General features: G+C 39.2%; 3 protein-coding genes across 3 annotated transcripts; 2 read left to right on the forward strand and 1 right to left on the reverse strand.

Moving 5' to 3' along the window:
- Positions 1 to 1926: 1926 nt before the first annotated feature.
- unc45a (unc-45 myosin chaperone A) lies at positions 1927 to 9707 on the forward strand. The gene is made up of 19 exons (XM_031759104.2): positions 1927 to 2080; positions 2196 to 2388; positions 3993 to 4168; positions 4254 to 4343; positions 4479 to 4646; positions 4857 to 5025; positions 5155 to 5325; positions 5507 to 5678; positions 5806 to 6106; positions 6191 to 6285; positions 6446 to 6587; positions 6925 to 7065; positions 7208 to 7335; positions 7414 to 7480; positions 7585 to 7698; positions 7800 to 7915; positions 8490 to 8607; positions 8690 to 8845; positions 8940 to 9707. The coding sequence occupies exons 1-19, from the start codon at positions 2057 to 2059 to the stop codon at positions 9225 to 9227; spliced, it is 2829 nt and encodes a 942-aa protein (XP_031614964.1). The 5' UTR covers positions 1927 to 2056; the 3' UTR covers positions 9228 to 9707.
- Positions 9708 to 10725: 1018 nt separating this feature from the next.
- rccd1 (RCC1 domain containing 1) lies at positions 10726 to 13051 on the forward strand. Its single transcript, XM_039615858.1, has 9 exons — positions 10726 to 10800; positions 10881 to 11049; positions 11155 to 11370; positions 11469 to 11628; positions 11755 to 11876; positions 11953 to 12054; positions 12143 to 12313; positions 12400 to 12429; positions 12544 to 13051. The coding sequence occupies exons 1-9, from the start codon at positions 10726 to 10728 to the stop codon at positions 12723 to 12725; spliced, it is 1227 nt and encodes a 408-aa protein (XP_039471792.1). The 3' UTR covers positions 12726 to 13051.
- Positions 12828 to 15015, reverse strand: LOC116334558 (calcium and integrin-binding protein 1). The gene is made up of 7 exons (XM_031757990.2): positions 14852 to 15015; positions 14079 to 14113; positions 13886 to 13985; positions 13560 to 13713; positions 13346 to 13464; positions 13134 to 13222; positions 12828 to 13048 (listed from the first exon to the last, which is right to left on the reverse strand). Exons 1-7 carry the CDS (start codon positions 14900 to 14902, stop codon positions 13027 to 13029), a joined length of 570 nt encoding a protein of 189 aa, XP_031613850.1. The 5' UTR covers positions 14903 to 15015; the 3' UTR covers positions 12828 to 13026.
- Positions 15016 to 15337: the final 322 nt, after the last annotated feature.

Consider the following 15337-nt stretch of genomic DNA (forward strand, 5'->3'; position numbering starts at 1 on the left):
AATTTTTATAAAGCTACTGCAGTGGGACTGTTGTAACCCCTGCCAAAGTCCTATGCCAACAGACAAAGAGTTTTAGACCACAGTGACAGCTGCAGAAAACCACAGTGCAGGTAAACAACAGCAGCAAAGCCCTATGTGGAAAACATAATGGTGCATTGATGATGAGCTACACTGTTGTTTTTTGGTGGCTTATCTAAGTCTGTTTTTTGAAACAGAAGGTCTGCTGTCACTTCAGTTATTAATGAGCAGAATGCGCAGGAAATTACAGGAAATGTGTTTTACTCCAGTCACAACACACAATAACTTTTGATAAGGTCTCAAAAAACATTAAAAGTGCTGTGCTACGTTTAAGGTTTCTAAGTTATTTCCAGAATATGGTTCCAGGAAGTCCACCAGTAATGACAACATAATTTTCCACATAAGAAAGGAGCAAATGTTTATTCAGCTGTTGTTGATTTCAGGCCAGGCCTTTTTTCTTTGGGACTGTGGTGCTGTTTTAGATTTCCTGCAGCTATATTATGTAAGAGACCTTACAGCAAAGTCCAGCCAATAGGAAACATATACCAATCACCATGCTGGATATTCTTCTAAATTAACAAAGGTGCTGTGGTAATATAAGAGTCTTAACAGGTGTACCTGAGCACAAGGACCAAAGGTGACGAACTTGTCTCCAAGGCGACAGAGGACACCGAACAATAGTGCTAGACAGTATTGGTAAAAGGAGATTTCCCATAGGACTGGTATAAGAAATGCAGTACGCGTCCTTTAGGGTTTTTAACTTTGGAGCTCCACTGCAAGAGACAAAGCAGTAGTGCTCACTTTAGGTTAACATATTAATTTGCAATGATATTAATTTTTAAAATTTTTACATCAAAAATCAGAATGCACTCTTGTTTCCAAAAAGTGAGAGAACTTTTTCCTTGGTTCATAATAAATGAATCACTTCACTATGAGGTGCTTAAATTTTAATGTAACACATTATTTAAGTTGTTCTTCTATGTATGACCTGAAGTACATATTTTGGCTGAACTGGCACTGTGGAACAACCGAGTTTGACATGCAAAACATTTTAACTAACATCCACAAACATTTCAAATGGAATCCCTAGCATGTAACATATAAATACAAAAACATGCAAACTGTAGAAGACAAACACTAGTTCCTTCTTCCCGTCTTGATCAAGTTTAGTATAATAAAGGACTGTATTGCTTAATAGCCTCCCCAAGTGGACAGTGTTTACATAAAACTGTTTAACATTGTCCTGCATCATACATAGGATACTTATGTGAAGTTACTGACATTCATCAGTGCTGAAAACGTAGAAAAAATTACAGTAAAAGATCAATTTATCTTTGAGTGTTACTTACTTAACAGACTTATGCATACACTTATACAGTTAATCAAAATAACTAGTTTCTTTTTTAAAGGCAATAATGACAAAAATCATAATATTTATGCTCAGAATTCACATAAATGAATTCTTAAAAATATAATTTATAATTTAAAGCTGCTCTATTGATTCAATAACTTTGAGCATTTGTGGGTCTTTTTACAAAATGTGACCAGTGGAGAACAACCCAGTCAGAAGAGTGATTTTCCCACAACCTGGCAACCCAAATGTTCTTTTCATGTGTAATTCCTTTAAAAAGATAGTTCTAACTAATTAATTGCTAAGTTTAAACAGCTGCTATATTACAGTTCTCAGACAGATATGGTGAATGTATGAAAAAAATGAACTGCTGGCTTTCACAACCCCTCTTCTTTATGACATAAGTAGCCTGATATAACTCTCTGTGTCTGCATGGACTGAAGAAAGCCACATGGAATGGAAATATAACCAAATAAAGTGGAGATGGGGGCAGAAACGTTGTAGCTGCTCTCTTCCTTTTATGGTAATACAGCGTGGGCGAGAGGGGCGGTGCACGTCATCAACGTGCTCCGACACCCGGAAGTGTAGAAAGATGTAACATGTTTGGCTGGAGTTGGCGGTGTTTGCGACCACGTATAGTAAAATAAATCTACATATTTGCATTATACTGTGTGCGACACCTTGAAGATGAGTGAGACTGAAAAAGAAAAGGTAATGTAGAAACAATTCGCTACTTTTCCCTAGCTTAGCAAATTTCACTCAAATACATTTGCTCGAAGTTTCTCCGTGATCCTGTTGCTACATTTCCACCCGTCTTTACTTATAGGACCCTGCCGCCCTGAAGGAGGAGGGAAACACTCTTTTCAAGGCAGGAGACATACAGGGTGCTGTCTGCTGTTATACCAAAGCACTGAAGCTGAGTGACAGCCAGGCAGACAAAGCTGTACTGTACCGGAACCGCTCTGCGTGCTACCTTAAGCTGGAGGAGTACAGCAAGGCAGAGGCTGATGCCTCCAAAGGTCGGCCAGTTCTCTTGTTTATTCTCAACATCACCGAATAACTAATCTTTCATTGCGGCCCACAGGGCGCTTAGCTGAAATGAAAGAAAATAGTCCATCTTAGTGCTCAAATTAGCCCCATTTTATGCGGTTTAAAGTTCATTCATCATCCAAATAGTTTCAAAATATGAATATTGGCTTGTGGTCTTTTTATCCATATTCACCAGTCACATTAACAATTATGGATAAAAGTAACTTCCTGCTGGGAGTTTTTTGGGTTCAGTCCAACTTTAAAAAGGGTACACTTGCACAATGACCATAATGATCACAGTGATCCTCCTGGAACCTTGCCATGTGCACTTTTGAATAGCTCTTAATTGTCATTGTACATGTACAATGAAATTGTGGGTGCTCCACACCAACTGTGCAGGAAACAAATATAAATAGTAAGACAAAAGGAATAAATAAGAAACAGAAGTAATATATACAAGACAAGAGAAAGGCACAGAGGTTGCAAAGTGCACTTATATTACTCTGTATGGGTTAGAATATGTAAAATCATAATAAATTCCACATTTATATCAAGGCAAACAAAAAAAGGTGCAGAAAGATCTTATGAACCTGTACTTTGTGTATATGAGTAGTTTACAGTAAGGTAATTTGCAATACCTTTGTAAATACATACAAATGGACCTATGTGCATAACACACATCCATATAAACGCACAGATGGCCTTATATTTCATACATTCACATGCTCAAAAATAGAAAAGAAACAAAAGAAGCATGACAACGTTAAACTGAGCTACTAAGCTGACAATTTTCTACAGATCAGCTCATCTGACTCATACTGTGCATATATTTTCTTTATATACATAGATTTACATTGCCAGATAGATAAAGAGCCAAAGGCACTGGTCCAGCTTTCAAACTGCCCACATCCAAACCTATCACATGATTGAGTGGACCAACACTAATACATGAAGGCCCTCACTCTGCAATCCACAGTACCCAGAAAAGGATATGCTCCCGATATCCCAGTACCAGACAGCAAAACCTCACCAGGCATCCTGTGATCATCACCCAGCAACTGTTTTGGTAGAAATGGGACACCTAAACCAGTGGTTTTAATGTTATGGTATATATAGATTATATTTAAGTTATATTGAAAAAGTGAAATTGTTTATTGACTTTGCTTACTTATTGTGAAGGCACTACTTGATTCATACTCTGCTATATGTGGTGCAAACTGAGAGTATTGTAAACAATAGAGTTTGAATGCGCTCTGCTGGCCAAACTGTGTGATGACACCGATTACATACAAGCATCTTTTCCTGCATTACAATATTTAAACAAACAATGGACAACATAATGATACTGGTATATATATTACCAGCAGCATTATCTTGTCTTAACAAAAACAGAATTTTAGTTATTAAGTAGGTATTATAGACCAAAGTGTTGCTTTTTTTTATTGAGCAATAGTTACAGCAGAAATATTTTTTTTATAATGGATAACATTATTCATAACTTGTCATTTTCACCATTCTGGACATTGTTGCATGAAATGTGTCTTTCAATAGATGCTTTTGCAGCTTGATGAATATTATAATTGTCTCTTTTCAGCACTCGATACTGACCAAGGTGATGTGAAAGCCAGATTTCGGAGGGCCCAGGCATTTCAGAAACTTGGCCGGTTTGACCAGGCCTTTCTGGATGCTCAGAGATGTGCCCAACTGGAGCCCAAAAATAAAGCTTTCCAGGATCTGCTCAGACAGCTGGGAGCACAGATTCAGCAAAAGGTGGTGTGATGTGGATAATGGTGTGGATAAAATTATTTTCTAAATTATATCTTGCTAATTGAAATAATTTCTCTTAACCCTTTAGTCAGCGCAACTAAATTCCACCGATGCTCGTGTGCAGCAGATGTTCTCCCTCCTCTTAGATCCATCTACTAAAGAGTCCGATCGACAGAAGGTGAGAATAACTCAAAAGGCAGATGAATACATTTCTCTAATTCATTCTTAATGTGCCTGATTTTTCTTCATTAATGCTGATGTCTCTGTAAAACTGTACTGCACCAAAATAATCAAATCTTTCAATCAATTTCAGGCTGCTCAGAATCTAGTGGTGCTATCTCGAGATGAAGCAGGAGCTGAACAGATCTTCCGTAATGATGGAGTGAAGCTAATTCAGAAACTTCTGCAGTCAAAGCTGGAGGATGTTGTACTTTCTGCTCTCAGGACATTGGTTGGTTTGTGCACAGGACATCAGTCTAGAGTAAGTGTGAATGTTCCTTTGAGATTACTATTTCCTTCATCTTTAAAGTCACTTTTTGCATTTTTGTAGTTTGGAATTATAAAAAAAAGTTTATATGCCTTCTGGTTTCCATCCATAATTAATATGAAGCTAGAGCAGACTGTTCAATGTGCTTGTCACTCAGTTGTTTTGCAGTTCGTTATTGCTGATGTCCACTATTTGAATTTCCAGACTATGGCGATAGTGAATGAGTTGGGAATGGAGCAGCTGTGTGCGGTAATGGGATCAGGAGCTTCAAGTGTGTCTCTGGCTGCCTGCCATCTGCTACAGGTGATGTTTGAAGCTCTGACAGAGGGAATGAAAAGAGAGATCAGAGGAAAAGATGAAGCCATACTTCCTGGTGAGTTTAGACACTTATATTGGGAACTTGGTTACACTGATGAAGGTTAACCTTTAACAAATGCTTTGTGTGTGTCGGCTCTGTGTTCTTTACATTTAATTGTTACTCACTATATGAATCTTAACACAGAACCATCCAAGGAGCTGCGGGCAATGTTACGACACCTTTTGGAAATGATGCCAGCATCAAATGTATCAGGGCCGGGCAGAGACAGCGCTATAAATCTCCTTGTCAAACAAGTACCCCGCAAGTCCTTGAAAAACCCAGATAACTCCCTCACGTTATGGGTGATAGACCAGGGTATGAAACACATCCTACATGTAGGCAAACATTTTATTAAACCATGGTGGATACCAACGCATGCGTTACCATTACACAAAGATGCATGTTTATTTTGTTCATTTTTCTATTTTAGAAAATTTGTAACTGATGTTATCTGTTATCACTGCATATCAATTAGAGACTCATTGTTCTCCTACAGGCCTGAAGAAGATCCTGGAAGTGGCTGGGACTGTCCCAGAGATTTCAGAAGGGCCACCTCTTACAGACAACAGTCACATGAGCTGCTCAGTCTTGCTGAGCAAACTCTACGATGACCTAAAGAGTGACAAAGAGAGGGAGAACTTCAACAAACTATGTGAAGAATATGTTCAGTGAGTTGACCAAAGAAGCTTGTTTAAACTGTTTGTTTGTTTGGATCTTTTTTCCAGAACTGCCTCACAAGTCCTTTGTGAGCATGAAAACTGATTAATTCTTCTAACGTGATGTTGTTGTGGGCAGGCAACATTTCAGCCGGCCTGGCCTAGACGCCAAGCTGCGAGCCATCCAGACAGTATCAGTGCTTCTACAAGGACCGAGTGACGTGGGTAACAGAACTCTGGAAATGTCAGGAATGATGGATGCTGTGATATCGCTGTGTGCCTCCGAAGATGTTACTCACCAGCAGGTAGCGGTTGAGGCGCTAATCCATGCTGCAGGCAAAGCCAAGAGAGCTTCATTTATCACAGCCAACGGAGTGTCCCTGCTAAAGGACCTATACAAGAAGAGCGAGAATGACAGGATACGTGTGAGAGCCCTAGTGGTAAGTACCACAGATAGTTTTAGAAAATAACACTTCCAAATAAAGATGAAAATAACAGCTATGTGTATGTGGGCTATTGCACAGGGTTTGTGCAAGCTTGGATCAGCAGGAGGAACAGATTTCAGCATGAAGCAGTTTGCAGAGGGATCTACACTTAAGCTTGCCAAGCAGTGCAGGAAGTATGTTGGCTTATATTGAATCTTAAGCCTAGGTATAGATTAAGAGATGCAGCATGCTTGATGTACGTTTCTGCAAAACCTGATCTAAATACCAGGTTTTGAGTGGATTACTGGATTTCAAATAACTGACAAGCTTTATCTCTTTCTTTTTCTCTGTAAGGTGGCTGTGTAATGAGACTCTCCCCCCAGCTTCCCGCCGCTGGTCTGTGGAAGGTCTCGCCTACCTCACCTTTGATGCAGATGTAAAGGAAGACTTGGTGGAAGACAAGAATGCCCTGCTGGCCATGTTTGACCTTGCAAAGGTATAACTCATCATTATTTTCCTCATAGCTGAAAGAATTTAAACTTAAGTCTTATATTTTCTCCACTCTGAATGACTTCTGTGGAGTTAACGGGGTCTGATTTTTCATAACCAAACCCCAGCATATTTTGCACACACCTTCATGGTGCATTAGATGGCAGTGTTAGTCCTGTCTATGCTCTGACCAGTTAATCAGCAGTCCTTTCCTGACTCTCATTGGACTCATTTGTTGTAAATCCAAGTAACTATTGCTAACTATTTCATGTCACAGGACCAGATTATCATCCATGCTTGAAATGCACTGATGCCCTTTTTGTGTTTTCTGTGTGTTTTTGCAGTCTGAAGATAAGACTGTACTCTTTGCTGTGGGTTCTACATTAGTGAATTGCACTAACAGTTATGATGTGGAGAAACCAGACCCTCAAATGGTGGAGCTGGCCAAGTATGCAAAGCAGCATGTACCTGAGGAACATCCCAAGGTAATACTAATATTAACCTTTTTATTTTCAAGTAGAACTAACATTGCACAATATTTATTTTATACAGCTTCATTTCAATTATTTTTTGTTATGATTCATGTTTCTGCCTACTTTTTGTATTTTTGTTTTTTTTAAATGATAGGATGCACCTTCCTATGTAGAGAAAAGGTTGATGAAGCTGCTGGAGGCTGGTGTGGTGTCTGCATTGGTTTGCATGGTCAAACAGGAGAGTCCTGCTCTCACTGAGGCTTGTAGGGAATGTATTGCCAGGTAGGAAAATGGCAGTAAGTCTTTATCTTTCACTGTTTTTTCTGTAGATTTTCTGGTTAATATAATCTTTCACGGCAGGGTGTTCTTGGCCTTAGTGGAGCGACAGGAAGACAGAGGCACAGTGGTGGCACAGGGTGGAGGAAAGGTAGAGCGTACTGATAAAATACACTCGGTTTAGCCTACACTCTTAACTAAGCACCACACTTCAGAAGGCTTAAATGATTTATGTCTGCTGCTCTCCTCCAAAAGGCTCTGATCCCACTTGCATCCGACAACACAGATGCAGGAAAAATCAAAGCTGCACAAGCCCTGGCAAAAATAACCATCACATCTAACCCAGAGATTGCCTTTCCAGGAGAAAGGGTAAAAATGCAGCCAGTAACACACAAGTTAACTTAGAAAATACAATAACTCTTTAACATTATCTTGCTTTTGTTTGTTGTTTGTGTATTTCTTGGGGTCAGATCTATGAGGTGGTACGCCCACTAGCCAGCCTTCTGAGGCTTGAGTGCACCCTGCTGCAGAACTTTGAGGCACTCATGGCTCTCACAAACCTGGCCGGCATCAACGATAGACTCAGGTTCGCCACTAGGGGGGAGTCTCTCCTAAGAATATTCATACAAAACAGTCTATTTTCGTTCCAGTCCATTACATTTAGCATACTTTTTATTTTATTTTATTTTATGTTTTTTACATTTTCTTCATTTTGCAAAGCTACTTTTGCAGATCAATACATGTGTCACTTTTATTGCTTTGCATAAAGTATTTAGATGGTGTGAAGTCCTCCCATCAAACCTGTTTTTAAATTCTTCCAGGGTGACCACAAGTGACTGAGATTTAATGTGGACTTAATCACAGACTTGATTAACATGCAGTAATCTTCTTGTACGGCAACTTTCCAAACTGTTGACAAAGACTGAAGCATTTAGAGTCTCCGTTGACCACTGAAATCTAATTTCCTGTCAAAGCTGTTTTCACTGTAGAAGCTGATAATTAACACTGAAGTTGTGCAGTTATGCAAAGCATGCCTGGTTCTGTTTTATTTTTTACTGTTTTCAAAACATTATATCTGCCTTTTAAAGCATCTTTTATCCTGATCAGCGCAGTTTCATAAGTGTTTTTCAGTTTTCTGAATTAAGTATACTCTTTCACAGGCAAAAGATCATCAAGGAGAAAGCTGTACCTAAAATTGAAGGTTACATGTTTGAGGAGCATGACCTCGTACGAGCTTCTGCCACAGAGTGCATGTGCAACTTGGTTTTAAATACAGAGGTAAGGCATAATTTATTAACAAGTCTTTGAATACATGAATACCGGTTGAACTGACAGTAGCGGCTGTGTGGTGCACCCTTAGGTGCAGAAGCGCTACCTGGCCACAGGAAATGATCGCCTGAAGCTGCTCGTGCTTTACAGCGGAGAGGATGACGAGAGGCTACGGAAAGCTGCTGCAGGAACCTTGGCCATGCTGACAGCCGAACAGCCTGAACTCTGCGCTCGCATCCCTGGAACTGTAAGAAAAGCACTCCAGTAGTGTCGCTACCATTATTTATTTATTTATTTATTTTACTCTATTTTTGCTCACATGACTTCTGTTATCTTCTCAGACAACCCACTGGCTAGAAATTGTGCAGGCTTTGCTGCTCAGTGAAATACCTGACCTACGTCATCGTGGAGTAGTCATAGTTCAGAACATGATCCAGGCAGAGAAGAGTCTGGCTGAGAAACTCATAGAGAGCGAAGCTCTGGAGATTCTTTCCGTCCTTGCAAAGGGAGGAGAGGGCACGCCAGATGCTGTCTCGAAGATAGCTCAGAACTGCCTGGATAAAGCAATGGAGTACGGCATCATCAGAAGCAGGGAAGAAAAGGAGAAGAGCTCAGGAACTGAACCCTGAACACAAAGTGCAGTGTGTGGATGTGCCACCTGACAGTGTTTCAGAACTTCGAACGTTATATTGGACCAGTGAAGTAATTTCATTTTTGCAGGAAATGGGCTCATGTCTTAACAAAAAATGATTAAAAGCAATAAGGGATGTGGTGAAGAATGGTATTAAATGGAAGAACCAACAGCACACAAATGATTTTTGACTGCTGTGTAACGTTGATTGTATGCTTGCTAAAGTCTGGCAAAAGTGCATATTCCACCCAGAGACCAACATTTCTCCTCCATGTATTTTCACTAAAAGAATGATCATTCCTATATATGTGCAAATATTTCATTTGACTGTCATTATTAGTCCCACAAATACGTTCTTATTTTTATTGTGCACACTACTTTTCTCAATATTTTATTTTATTTTCAGCAAAAATAGAAACATTTCATTTACACTATAAAATGTACTTTTTGTTTAAATGTTTGTTATCATTATTGACAATCCAACACATTCCCTGTGTGCTTTGTTGTTTTAATACATTTTAAGTGAACACATAAAAATAAATAAATAAATAAAAATGACCAATCCTCACTTCTCTGTTTACTTTATCTGATATCGCGCCTTGCTAGATGTACTTTATAATGGTGCTTTAGTGCTGGGATGCCCAACTATGTTTATCCCTCAGCCATGAAAGGCTGATGGGGCATTCTCATCACCCTGCTGGGCAGGCAATAAGGATACCCAAGATTTTGAATGTGATAACTTTAGAATGAAGCAATGTAGGAGTTTCAAATTGATACCTCAAGTGTATCTACTAAAAATATCTGAGTTTGAATCTCAGTTTTCAGAAAATATTGTGAATGCAATAACTGAGAACAAAGATAGGATGTTGAAATTGACATCATAGGTACATTTGGAGGATTTGGGGTGCGCCACTGACTCCTGCGAGTATTTTTATATTATTAAAATGGCCATTCTACAACTTTGTCCTATCAAAGTTTGTGATGCACAATTTATAAGATAAGGTAAGATAACCTTTATTAGTCCCACACGTGGGAAATTTGTTTTGTCACAGCAGGAAGTGGACAGTGCAAAAGTTATGAAGCAAAAATTAGAATTAAATAAAATAAGAATAAATACAGTACACAACTGTACAGAATAGAATAAAATAAAATACTATATACAGTAGAATAAAATAGAATAAAATATACAATGAGATAAAAATAGAGTACAAATGCTATATACAATTGAGTAAAAATACAACGATGCCAGAAAAGATTATTGCACATTAGTGTTATTTCACATTTGTGGATGTGTGTGTTTGATCAGTTAAAGTCTTATAATTTATGGCAGGGGTTAAAACTCAATTTAGTTCAGTGATCATGTACAGTCCAGCTGATCTGCTACCTAAGTGAGCCAGGCCAGTAATACATAACAACCTGTATCAAAAAAGCCCATCTTAAATACTGTCAATAAACATGAACTTGGTGTCTATCTCTTTAAAGACGATGTAAATCATATGCTCCTCCCTCGCCACTCGTCATCATCTCTCGCCGCTTGTGCTCCTGCAGTACGAAAACAAGCGCAGCCGCAGGTAAGTTTGCGGATTCTTCCGCTGAGCTGCACGGTGTTCAGATGCGCTGGTTTGGTTTCGGCTTCAATGCCTTTGGACAGATACGTGTCCAGGAAAAGTCAGGCAGAGGAGAAAGTAGCAGCGCGCCCCACCAAGTTAAAGTAACTCACCCAGCAGAGCTCAGCTGTCACGTGGATAAAAGTGGATGCTGCTTGAAGACAAGTCAGATCAGAGTGAGCTGGAGTCGAAGAGCATCTTTACATTTAGATGGTGAGTGTATCAAAGACATCGCTCTGAGTCCTGAGGAATAACATGTCTTTAATACATCTATTGCTTTAGCTTAGCTCTTACGTTGTTCTTTTCTGTTTCTGTCAGGAGACAGCTGCCTGAACCTGGCAGGCTTTGGGGAATCGGTCTCCAGTGAGGACTGTGGTATTTCTAAAATAGAGAGCTATGGTTGTAAAGATGTATTCATCAGTGAATCGCACTTGACCCTGGCCTTCCCAGACAGGATTGAGACCTGGGATCTGCAGAAGAGGGAGAAGAGTCCATCATGGAGCATGGATATAAAAACCCACGCAGAGGGCTCTGGTAATGTGTATGCTAATATCTTATCTGGCTAGACAGACATTAATAATGATGTATGAAATTACAGAGTCTCAATATTACTTTTTATTTATTTTTTGTAGATGTGAATTTGCCATTGGTCCCTGGGGGTTACATTGCCTTAAAGACTCCCCTCTACTGCACCTTACCAGGACACCTGAAAGCCAGGAGCCTTGCACTGGGTGCAGAGCATGCTGTTCTTCTTACTGCCACTGGAGCAGTGTACAGCTGGGGACTGGGCAGGTGGAGCCACTTACACATATATCTTTATTGAACATATGAGAAGCAGCAGTTTCATGCATAAACAACAATCAACAAACAAACAAGCATAAGTTAATCTTCCAATGCGTGCATGTGTTTATGTAACAGCCATGGTCAGCTGGGGCATGGATTGCTCACCTCTGAGGAGGAGCCCAGAGTAGTGGAGGCACTCTGGGGGATGCCCATGACCCGTGTGGCTACAGGAGGCTGGCACTCAGCTTGCATTAGTGGTAAATGTCAAATAAAGATTTGGACAAGTTACACTCGGTTTGAAAAGGATTTGAAGAGGATCGTTTTTGTTCTTAGATGGGGGTGACCTTTATGTGTGGGGCTGGAATGAGAGCGGCCAGCTTGGACTTCCTTCCCGAGGTCTGAGGAAATCTCAGCAGAAAAGTAGTCAGCAAACAGGTCTGTCCTGAAATGTGCACTGCTTTAAAGAGTTATATTGAAGAGGCAGTTTTTACATCCATTTTGAACCACTGACTTTATCAAACAGGAGAATTGTGCTATGATACCAGTACACCAGCTGATGAAAAGCTAAAGGAGGAAGAGGAGCATGAAGATGTATTCATATCAATCCAGGCGTTCCCTGCTCTGCTGGATGTCTCTCCTTCATGTGAAATCCAAACAGTAAGCTGTGGTTCCCGCCACACAGCTGCAGTAACAAGTAAGGAATGTCTTTTGGCAGTTGTTTTACAGGGATGCACATTTTCTAGCAAATAAACTAATTATGTCACAATTTCTTCTTTTCAGCCACTGGTGACCTCTATACTTGGGGATGGGGTGAGTTTTGGTTTTAGAAACGTGTTACATCTAAGTGAAATTCTCACAGCAGCATCATTCAAATCAAAGTGAATGCCGAGATTTTAGGCTTCTTTGCCTTTATTACCTTTCCAGGGGAATACGGCCAGCTTGGACATCAAACAGTAACTAGTTCAGATGAGCCGCAGCGTGTGGAGTTTTTCAGGGCTGAGCAGATGCGTGTGCTTGATGTGGTGTGCGGGACATGGAACACATTTGCTGCAGCTGTAAAGGAGGAAGTAGCTTGTGCTGAAAATAGCACAAAATGCACTTGTTAAGCACAGTGAACTTTGGACGACAGTTGTAAATTTCTCCTACAAACACAAAGAATTAACTAAATTTATTTGTTCATTTTTTTTCTCTATAAAAACTCAACTCAGTACTTTTTGGTGAAACTTTTATTTTTTCTTCAAACAGATGTTTAAAAAGGGTTTATATTTGACAAATGACATAAAACAGTTAAGGCAGCAAAATCCACAGGTAAATATAATTTAAGGCAAGTAATTAAAACTGTTCTGATTTAAAATTATACACTAAAATTAAAAAGGTGCATGCATCTCCAAGGTCCACTGGAAGTCTTCAGAGCACAATCTTGAAGGAACTGTGGATAAATCAAATGAGAATCAATTGGACACTTATAAATGCAAATAATTATTGGTATTTGGAGCAGCTGGATTTCTAGTTACCTGACAAAATCTGGTGACCTTGAAATGACGTGCTGAAACTCTGAGAGGTTCACAGTTCCGTCCTTGTCGATGTCTGACTCTTCAAGAATCTAAACAACATGCAGACACGGGAAAGAAACACATTGTTAGGCTTACTGACACATCAGTATACCACCCCTCACGCAGTTTATAACCACCCCTTACAACTATAAAGACAAACTCAGTAAACTCACGTTGCTGATGAGCTGCTTCATTTCCGTGGAGGAAAGTTTTGCATCATTTGTCTCACCAGTTAAGCAGTTAACCAGCTTCTCCAGATCAGCACAGTCAAGGGTTCCATCATCATCAAAGTCTGAAAGCAGCAGATTAGTTAGCATTACGTAGACTAACATCTTTGCATGCAAAAATAACTATATCACTTCTTAATCAACTTTTTTTTCTTTTTACCAAATATGCGGAATGCATAGTGGGATTTGATTTCCAGAGTAGCAGAGTCGCTGAAGGCACTCAGAAGATCCAGGAAGTCCTCAAAAGTGAGGCTTCCATCTTTTTGTTCAGAGGTAGAGAACACCTGGCAGATTCTTTCCTTGAAAGGGTTGGACTGTAACAGGAATGAGTACAAAGGTCAGAACAGATTACCAGCCACTGAAGCACTTCCTTCACAGCATGAATTACAATATAATCCCATAAACATAGAAGTCAAGCATTAACGAAAAAAACAAAACAAAACAAAAAAACACTGTAATGCATATGTTTTGTTAAAATCTTTTCACCTTGAGCTCAGGCAGAGTGATAATCTTGCCCATTGATACTCTGGCATCTATTTGGTCTTTTTCATGTTTCTCAAGCAGTTCTGTGAATCTCTTGTGAGCACTGCAAAAAAAGAGAAATATATCACACATTACAACAAAGCAGCAGAAGACAAAATGTTTTTGTTAGTATGATGACTTGCAGCTTGTCACTTACAGAAGAATTTCTTGTTTTGTCAGGAAGGTCAGCTCCTAAAAATATATGTAAGGATTAGTCCTTTAAATATTTTTATTGAGAAGTTGAAGAGCTTCTTGTTCAAATAAACAGGCATCTTCCTCTTAATTTAACAAAAAAAAAAAAAAGTAAAAATAAAAGAATATAAAAAGTGGTACATTAAACGATAACAAACAGTATTCAACGGAGCTTTGAATAAACAACAAAACAAAGACAAGACAGCCCGGACCCACTCAGTGCGTACCTGATTTTAATTACTGAAGTTGTTCAAACGGGAGATAAAAAGATGACACATGTATTTATGAATACATTGTCTCTCAGTTTAGTAAAGAAGCGCTTATTTTAAGCGCTTCTTTCTTCTTCCAAAACAAAGGCAAAGTAAATGTAAGCATCAGTGCAAAGACAACAATCAATTATTAACATAAATTTGTAACTTTTACCCTCAAACGGATATTTTTAAAGAGTCTGAGCAACAGTATTGGTTATTACTAGGCTAGTGACCGTAACTTGTTTTTAATAGTATTTCCACAGACGTTACATATAATCACTACGAATTACATAAACTACAAATGTAAATAATATTGGTTATTTGAGCACCAGGACGCTTATCATTTTATTTCTCATTTGAAACGTCAGGCTAACATAGCTATTACGCTCTTCCTTTAACGTTATTACAGGGCGTAAAAAACACTTCCACTGGTTCATAAAGAAAATAGGTAAAGTTTGCCTGTGGAGACTTTGCTTTCGGAACTTACCTGATATTCTGAGAGCGACTCTTTCGAAAGTTGACTCGCCGTAGTTCCCATGTCGAAGTTTTCAACTCCAAATTGTACTTTGCTGTAGTAAACAGTAACCCGCAAAACTACTGAACGGCTAATGTTTTCTGCTTCGCTTACTTCCGGTTTCTGACTAGAAGCGTCCACCCCTTGTCGGGTGTAACGTAGCGGTTTCTATAGTGACGTATATGCAAAACCTTTAAATAAAAGTGGCCTTATTTTCTTTGGAAAGTTTGAAAAAGAAAAACTCAGTTTGGTTCCTGTTCACAATTTTGTCATCATTACTTGATTTTCGTTGAGATAACAAAATAAAAGAGGAGACCGACTGGAAGTGGGTAAAGGTCGCTGATGAAATAAAGATACTAAAAACACTTTATTAAGTAAGACGTGAGCAGTGAAATGTACTCAAGTACAAGGAGTAGCTTTTATTTTTATCGTAGCATAAAAATAAAGCCCTTCGAGTCC

The sequence above is a fragment of the Oreochromis aureus genome, linkage group 7 (genome assembly GCF_013358895.1).
Source record: "Oreochromis aureus strain Israel breed Guangdong linkage group 7, ZZ_aureus, whole genome shotgun sequence".
NCBI classification, from domain to species: domain Eukaryota; kingdom Metazoa; phylum Chordata; class Actinopteri; order Cichliformes; family Cichlidae; genus Oreochromis; species Oreochromis aureus.

Bases quoted from the DNA above. Each gene is read 5' to 3' on its own strand.
- unc45a (XM_031759104.2), top strand. From the start codon at position 2,057: ATGAGTGAGACTGAAAAAGAAAAG. The intron at 4,169-4,253 runs GTGGTGTGATGT...TTAACCCTTTAG, and splicing joins GAGCACAGATTCAGCAAAAG to TCAGCGCAACTAAATTCCAC. The intron at 5,026-5,154 runs GTGAGTTTAGAC...ATCTTAACACAG, and splicing joins AGATGAAGCCATACTTCCTG to AACCATCCAAGGAGCTGCGG.
- rccd1 (XM_039615858.1), top strand. From the start codon at position 10,726: ATGCTCCTCCCTCGCCACTCGTCATCATCTCTCGCCGCTTGTGCTCCT. The intron at 12,055-12,142 runs GTCTGTCCTGAA...TTTATCAAACAG, and splicing joins GAAAAGTAGTCAGCAAACAG to GAGAATTGTGCTATGATACC. The intron at 12,430-12,543 runs GTGAGTTTTGGT...TTACCTTTCCAG, and splicing joins CCTCTATACTTGGGGATGGG to GGGAATACGGCCAGCTTGGA.
- LOC116334558 (XM_031757990.2), bottom strand. From the start codon at position 14,902: ATGGGAACTACGGCGAGTCAACTTTCGAAAGAGTCGCTCTCAGAATAT. The intron at 13,465-13,559 runs GTAAAAAGAAAA...TGCTGCTTTCAG, and splicing joins CTATGCATTCCGCATATTTG to ACTTTGATGATGATGGAACC. The intron at 13,223-13,345 runs GTGAGTTTACTG...CATGTTGTTTAG, and splicing joins TGAAGCAGCTCATCAGCAAC to ATTCTTGAAGAGTCAGACAT.